Here is a 7500-nt window from a genome sequence, read left to right as displayed (position 1 = left end):
AACATCATGTCCCAGCCGGACCTGAGCTCACCGCACAACAACAACATCACGTCCCAGCCGGACCCCAGCACACTGCACAAGACCATAACGAGTCCACCTGACCCCAGCACACCACACAAGAGCATCACGAGTCCACCTGACCCCAGCACACCGCACAAGAGCATCACGAGTCCACCTGACCCCAGCACACCGCACAAGAGCATCACGAGTGAGTACTGTACAACTCTGTGTCCTGATCCTTCAGTTTGTCTCCGTGCCCTCCGTGTTCTGTTGCGTTGTGCTGTTCTGTTGTGTTCTGTTGTGTTCTGTTGTGTTGTGTTGTGTTCTGTTCTGTTGTGTTCTGTTGTGTTGTGTTGTGTTGTGTTGTGTTGTGTTGTGTTGTGTTGTGTTCTGTTGTGTTCTGTTGTGTTCTTTTGTGTTCTGTTGTGTTGTGTTGTGTTGTGCTGTGCTGTGCTGTGCTGTGTTGTGTTGAGGTGTGTTGTGTTGTGGTGTGTTGTGTTGTGTTGTGGTGTGTTGTGTTGTGTTGTGTTGTGTTGTGTTGTGTTGTGTTGTGGTGTGTTGTGTTGTGTTGTGTTGTGTTGTGTTGTGTTGTGGTGTGTTGTGTTGTGTTGTGGTGTGTTGTGTTGTGTTGAGGTGTGTCTGTGAATCTCCGTGTATCTCTGGTGTGTTGTCTGGTGTGTGGTGGGCTGGGTGTGTATCATGACCTGAGTGACTCAGAGAGTTGTGCTATGTCATGTGTGTATTCTCGATGTCATGTGTGTGTTCTATATGGTGGTGTGTGTTGTGGTGTGTTATGTTGTGCTATGTTACGTATGTGTGTGTTCTGTATTGTGGTGTGTGTTGTGGTGTGTAGAGTTGTGCTATGTTACGTATGTGTGTGTTCTCTATGGTGGTGTGTGTTGTGGTGGTATGTGTTTCTTGAGTGTAAGATGTGCATAGTGAGTTGTACAGTGGACAGGTTGTCTGCCTGACCTGCGTGACTCAGAGAGCGGTGACTCACGGTGACTCACACACACACACACACACACACACACAGTCTGACTGAAGTGTGTTATTGAGCTCTGCAGGCTGAGTCAGTATGTGATGTTGAGGCCCACTGTGAACACACCCACTCCTGGACAGAAATAGGTCAAGACAGAGATGCACACACACACACACACACACACACACACACACACACACACACACACACACACACACACACACACACACACACACACACAGAGACAACACACAACATATGAAGTGGTGCACTCTCACTCATACAACACACAATAGACCCCAAACCCACACACACATGCAAACACACGCTCTCGCAAGCTCTTCTTTCTGTGGAAAATAGGACGAGTATTTGTGAGCAACACTTCCTTTCACCAGGCCCAAGGAAGAGAGAGAGAGAGAGGGGGAGAGAGGCATTGATGATTGGCGTGCTGGGTAAAGAGAGCTGTGTGTGTGTGTGTGTGTGTATGTGTGTGTGTGTGTGTGTGTGTGTGGCGTGTTGGGTAAAGAGAGCTGTGTGTGTGTGTGTGTGTGTGTGTGTGTGTATGTGTGTGTGTGTATGGCGTGTGTGTGTGTGTGTGTATGTGTGTGTGTGTATGGCGTGTGTGTGTGTGTGTGCCGCGTTGGGTAAAGAGAGCTGTGTGTGTGTGTGTGTGTGTGTGTATGTGTGTGTGTGTGTGTGTGTGTGCGTGTGTGTGGCGTGTTGGGTAAAGAGAGCTGTGGTGAAATCTATCCCAGGCCTCCCCTGCTAGGCAGACGGGAGAGGGGAAAAGCACACACACTCTCCAGTCTCAGGGGTGTGAGGCGACTCCGGAGCGCATCTGAGCCGGATGCGGGGAAGGTCAGCACCTGAGTCAACAGAGCTGATTTCAGTTTCGGCCAGGAACACATTTATTTTTGTTTGGGTTTTTATTTTTGATGGGTTTTTTTTTTTAATGTAAAGCTTCCAAATTGTGGAAATTTCGTCTGAATCCAGCGTTTGTCCACTGAAAACAAGCTCCTTAGACTGTTTGTGTGTGTTCTCATATGCTCGCAGAGAACTGTTTGAAAACACTGGAGAGTGTTTGCCTTTGTTTGGTATTTTTAACACACACCACTACTGTTGAAATGGACATCGGTACAATGGTTCGGTTCTCTTCTCCTCTCCTCTCCTGTCCTCTCCTCTTCTCATCTCATCTCATCTCATCTCATCTCATCTCATCTCTCCTCTCCTTTCTAATCTTCTCTTCTCTTCTCCTCCTCTCTCCTCTTCTTCTCTCCTGACCTCTTCTCCTCTCTCCTCTCCTCTCTTCTCTCCTCTCCAGCTAGCACAGTTGGGTCAGTTGTCCATTCTTCTTACTGCTGTGTACACCCTTAGATCACTTATTGCCATAGACTGTAACAAATAGCTTGTGTACACCCTTAGATCACTTATTGCCATAGACTGTAACAAATAGCTTACTGCTCTGTACACCCTTAGGTCACTTATTGCCATAGACTGTAACAAATAGCTTACTACTCTGTACACCCTTAGATCACTTATTGCCATAGACTGTAACAAATAGCTTACTGCTCTGTACACCCTTAGATCACTTATTGCCAAACTCCAAAATAAACCCTCTTCGTTGATGTCTGTTCAACTAATGGTCCTACTAATGAAAAGGGAGAAAGAGATATTTGGCTTGAGACGTTAAAGTCTTGGCTTCACAAATGTTAACGCGATCAGCTGGATGCAGTTTCCTCTGTGGAATGAGCCATGTGGAAAAATCAACATGGGCTAATAGAGTCCAGGACTAACTCTATAAACACCACCCTATGGACTACTCACCGCAACTGACTAAACACTAACGAGATGTTTGTGACTAAAACTGGACTAGTGCACCACACACACACACACACACACACACACACACACACACACACACGCACACACGCACACACACACACACACACTCAGACACACAGACACGCACACACCACTAAAGCATGAGGGAAGGAAATTACGAGGATATCTGTAACGCTTAACCGCATTAATCAAAACTTTAGATTAAGAATACAACTATGTTTGCAGTTCCGGCCAGTGCTATCTTACTCACATGTTTCTACTGATACACACACACACACACACACACACACACACACACACACACATACTAATAGACACACATACACACACTCACATGTTTGTGCTGATAGATACTCTAACAAACACACACACATACACACACATGTTTATACTAATAGACAAAGACACACACCCACACACATGCTCACATGTTTGTACTGATAGACACACACACACACACACACACACACACACACACACACACATACTGATAGACACACATACACACAGCCACACACACACTTACATGTTTGTAACGATAGACACTCTAACAAACACATACACATACACACACACATACACACACATGTTTAATACTAATAGACAAACACACACAACCACACACACACTCACATGTTTGTACTGATAGACACACACACACACACACACACACATGTTTATACTGATAGAGACACACACACACATGTTTTAAGGGACGAGAGCTCATGAAACAGCATATGGAGTTTGTATCTCTAAAAGTAGTGGACAATTAGGGAGATACAGTGTGTGTGTGTGTGTGTGTGTGTGTGTGTGTGTGTGTGTGTGTGTGTGTGTGTGTGTGTGTGTGTGTGTGTGTGTGTGTATGTGTGTGTGTGTGAGAGACAGAGGAGGAAAGAGAGGATAAGGCAGAGCAGTTCTGCGTGTGAGAACAGGTCTGAATATTACAGGTCCACATTATGCACTTTGTTTATGACAAACACATTGTGGAAGCTGTTATGTCACCACATACATAGACAAACACTTGTAAATGCACACACACACACACACACACACACACACACACACACACACACACACACACACACACACAAACACGTATACTCAGCCAGCCAGACAAAAGCACTCACACACACACAGACACACATATGGTTGTATGCTTGTGTAAGTTACTATGCGTTCTGAGGTGGTTCTGGCAAGCCATGCCCCAGACTTGAACTGCTGTCAAAACGTGTTAGAGGCCCCAAGCTGTGCGATTTGGGACCATAAAGCACACCGCCCGCCGGTGATTGGACGTCTCTACTGGTAACCACTATTGTTGTGACGTTACCTTGGCGACAGGTAACAGTGAGTTACGGTGTTGTGCTGTTGGCAGCCAGCACCGTCTGCCTCTGCTGGTCTAGAATCCATACATTACTGCCGCCATCCCATATATTCTCAGTGTCACTTTAAATATTCTTTACTTGGATTACATCTGACTTACGGCTCATTTGTACAGCTGCGGCACACACACACACACACACACACACACACACACACAGAGGACTTGATCGTATGTGTGTGTGTGTGTGTGTGTGTGTGTTTGTGTGGGAGGGGGATCTAACTAAGCATATGCTACCAAAGGCAGATTTTTACCTTAAAATCTGGCCTGTATCCCCCTCCCCTTAATCCTACCCACACACACACACACACACACACACACACACACACACACACACACACACACACACATACACACACACACACACACACACACACGCACACACACACACACGCACACACTGGACCCTTCGGTCTGTATGTGAAGAGAGAAATGTGAGTTGTCCATGTGAGAAGTCACAGCTTAATAAGGTGTCAAGCCAACTATAGGACACACGGAGATACTGTAACACGTAGTGCTGGAATGTTGTGTTTGAGCGCATCCATGAACACCAGCACCCATGAACACACTCCAAGACATCCCAACACCAGCACCCATGAACACAGTCCCAGAACACACTCCGAGACATCCCAACACCAGCACCCATGAACACACTCCGAGACATCCCAACACCAGCACCCATGAACACACTCCGAGACATCCCAACACCAGCACCCATGAACACACTCCAAGACATCCCAACACCAGCACCCATGAACACAGTCCCAGAACACACTCCGAGACATCCCAACACCAGCACCCATGAACACACTCCCAGACATCCCAAGAAGAAGAAGTCATTTCAAGGACGTGCCCCTCCCATGTCCTGCAGGTAGCCCCTTACCTTATCAGTAGCAACCTTAACACACACACACACACACACACACACACACACATACATACACAGACACACACACGCAATCACAAACACAGCACAAAGCACTCTGTTAGTCTGTGCAGGACTGTAAGCTTGAAGCTGCTTTTCTCTTGACCTTTTAATACCGTTAAGCAGTATTTGGGGCAAGACAAGAGGGGTAGTTCAGCTGCATGTGGGACAAGAATGCAGAGGGAGGAGGTAAATAGCATATGTGGCAGGTTTTGGGGAGTGGGGCAGTTAAACACTATTTGGGGCGAGAGGGTGGAGTGAGGGGTGGTTAAGTGGTATGTGGGGCAAGAGAAGAGAGGCAGTTAAGCATTATGTGGGGCATGTAGCTGGATGAAGGGGTAAATAGCGTGTATGGCAGGTTTTGGGGGCACAGGTTAGGGGTGGTTAGGGCCAGTTTAGCAGTATGTTCGACGGATGGACTGGTGTGGGGGTAAGTAGCATGTGTGGCACACCTGGGGGGCAGGGGGCAGTTTGTGGATCAGGGGCAGTTAACGGGTATGTGGGGCATGTGAGGAGGAGAGTGGTGTGTGTGTGTGGAGGGTGAGGTCATCGCTAGCCGTTAGCTGAGACATGGCAGGAGGCCTCCTGCTGCCCAGAGGAGGAGGCGTGTGTGTGTGTGTGTGTGTGTGTGTGTGTGTGTGTGTGTGTGTGTGTGTGGGCTTGGGTGTGTGTGTGTGTGTGTGTGTGTGTGTGTGTGTGTGTGTGTGTGGGCTTGGGTGTGAGGTCAGGTAAGGAGTATGTGGGTGGGGGGGTATTTGGAGAGGGTGAGGGGGTGAGTAGTGCGTGTGTCAGGTATGGGGGGGTATTTGGAGGGGTGGGGGGTAGTTTGTGTGTCAGGTATAGGGGGGTATTTAGAGGGGGTGAGGGGGCGGGTAGTGTGCGTGTCAGGTATGGGGGGGTATTTGGAGAGGGTGAGGGGTATGGGGGGGTATTTGGAAGGGGTGAGGGGTATGGGGGGTATTTGGAAGGGGTGAGGGGTATGGAGGGGTATTTGGAAGGGATGAGGGGTATGGGGGGGCATTTGGAGGGGGTGAGGTCATCGTGGGCTGAGGCACCTCTACCCCTAGCTAAACATTCTCTCACTCAGGAGGTGTGTCTACGGAGAATGTGTGGTGTACCTGAGTGTGTGTGTGTGTGTGTGTGTGTGTGTGTGTGTGTGTGTGCAAGGGTGTAGTGGGCGTTGGACGTGGGGGAACGCCGCCCCCCCACTTCTTGGAGCATTGTTTTGAGCATTTTAATAAGCATTTATTAATATAACAAGTTGTTACCAGTGGTAACTACACATCACGCAAACGTCTCCAATTAGGCCTCTTTGTCCTAAAATTCGTTACAAGAATGACTGTCATGCTGTAGCACTCCACCATGCGTAAAGACATTAAAAACTACACAGCTCGTCGTTCCGCGTTACCCGAAAGTAGCTAGAAAGTGGCTATAAAACCATAGATTATACAACTGCCTGTATCCGAATCTAGCAAGCATCTTCATGGCCCTTCGGTTGTGTTTTGCAGAAAGCAGGTAGGCTAATCCAGTGATCAAAATGACACGATAAGCATGTGTGAGTAATACGAGGGATTTTTATCGAGGGAGCTCCAATATAAGTGATAAGGCTATTTAGCCATAATGACCCAACGGTGAACCTGAACAACTTTAGGAAAAACTTACGATTGGTGCAGCTACTTTCATCCAAACTAAAACTTTTCAAATGACTGGCACTGCCCAGTGTTCTTTCTGTTATTTTTTGTTTTGTTTTATTGACTGTGGACCTCTGCATTTTGATCATTCGCAATGACATTCATATGACGCCCCCTCAAACTGAGCTACAGTCCCCACACAACGTGTTGAATATGCGTGTGAATCCTGCTTGTGCTATTGTTATGGCCATCGTTAAGGTGTGGTAATGAATGAAGCCATGCCGCGACATGTTATGCGAGATTACACTACGCTAGATTACATAGGCTACTCTATATTATAGTTTGTCTGTTTATTGTATGATACAACAAAATGAAAACTACAGACCATATTCATAGACTTTGGTGGAAAAGTGTAGTTTGGGTGAAGACATTAGGCTACATTTTGAAGCGAATCCATTTAATTAATTTATTTTTTTTATTCGGTTTCATGTTCACGAAAGCTGGTAACAATTTGGCCTTGGCCTTAGGCTACGCACCGATGTATGTGGAGATGCGAATGTGACAGTTTTTGCAATGATGTCATTAAAATAGCGTCCCCCCAATTTAAAAATCCCCACTACACCACTGTGTGTGTGTGTATGTGTTCTGTCTGAGGAAGTGTGTGTGTGTGTGTGTGTGTGTGTGTGTGTGTGTGTGTGTATGTGTGTGTGTGTGTGTTCTGTCTGAGGAAGTGTGTGGGACA

At 47.0% G+C, this 7500-nt stretch overlaps 1 protein-coding gene across 2 annotated transcripts in view; it reads left to right on the top strand.

The window, feature by feature from the left end:
• mdfi (MyoD family inhibitor) overlaps positions 1-7500 on the top strand; it is a 56309-nt gene that overhangs the window by 24454 nt on the left and 24355 nt on the right. The window contains exon 3 of one of the 2 annotated variants that reach the window (XM_076268383.1): positions 1-169. This exon is cut by the window's left edge and continues 107 nt beyond it. In XM_076268383.1, the coding sequence (XP_076124498.1) occupies positions 1-169 (169 nt within the window). Of the gene's footprint in view, positions 209-7500 lie in introns of both variants that reach the window. The other variant, XM_076268382.1, reaches the window with a different exon arrangement.

Source organism: Alosa pseudoharengus, unplaced genomic scaffold (genome assembly GCF_046254945.1).
Source record: "Alosa pseudoharengus isolate Yale_2024_CS ecotype anadromous, Long Island Sound unplaced genomic scaffold, YU_APseudo_1.1 YU_APseudo_1.1_scf_5, whole genome shotgun sequence".
NCBI lineage: Eukaryota > Metazoa > Chordata > Actinopteri > Clupeiformes > Clupeidae > Alosa > Alosa pseudoharengus.
This window is presented reverse-complemented; position numbering and strand designations above follow the sequence as displayed.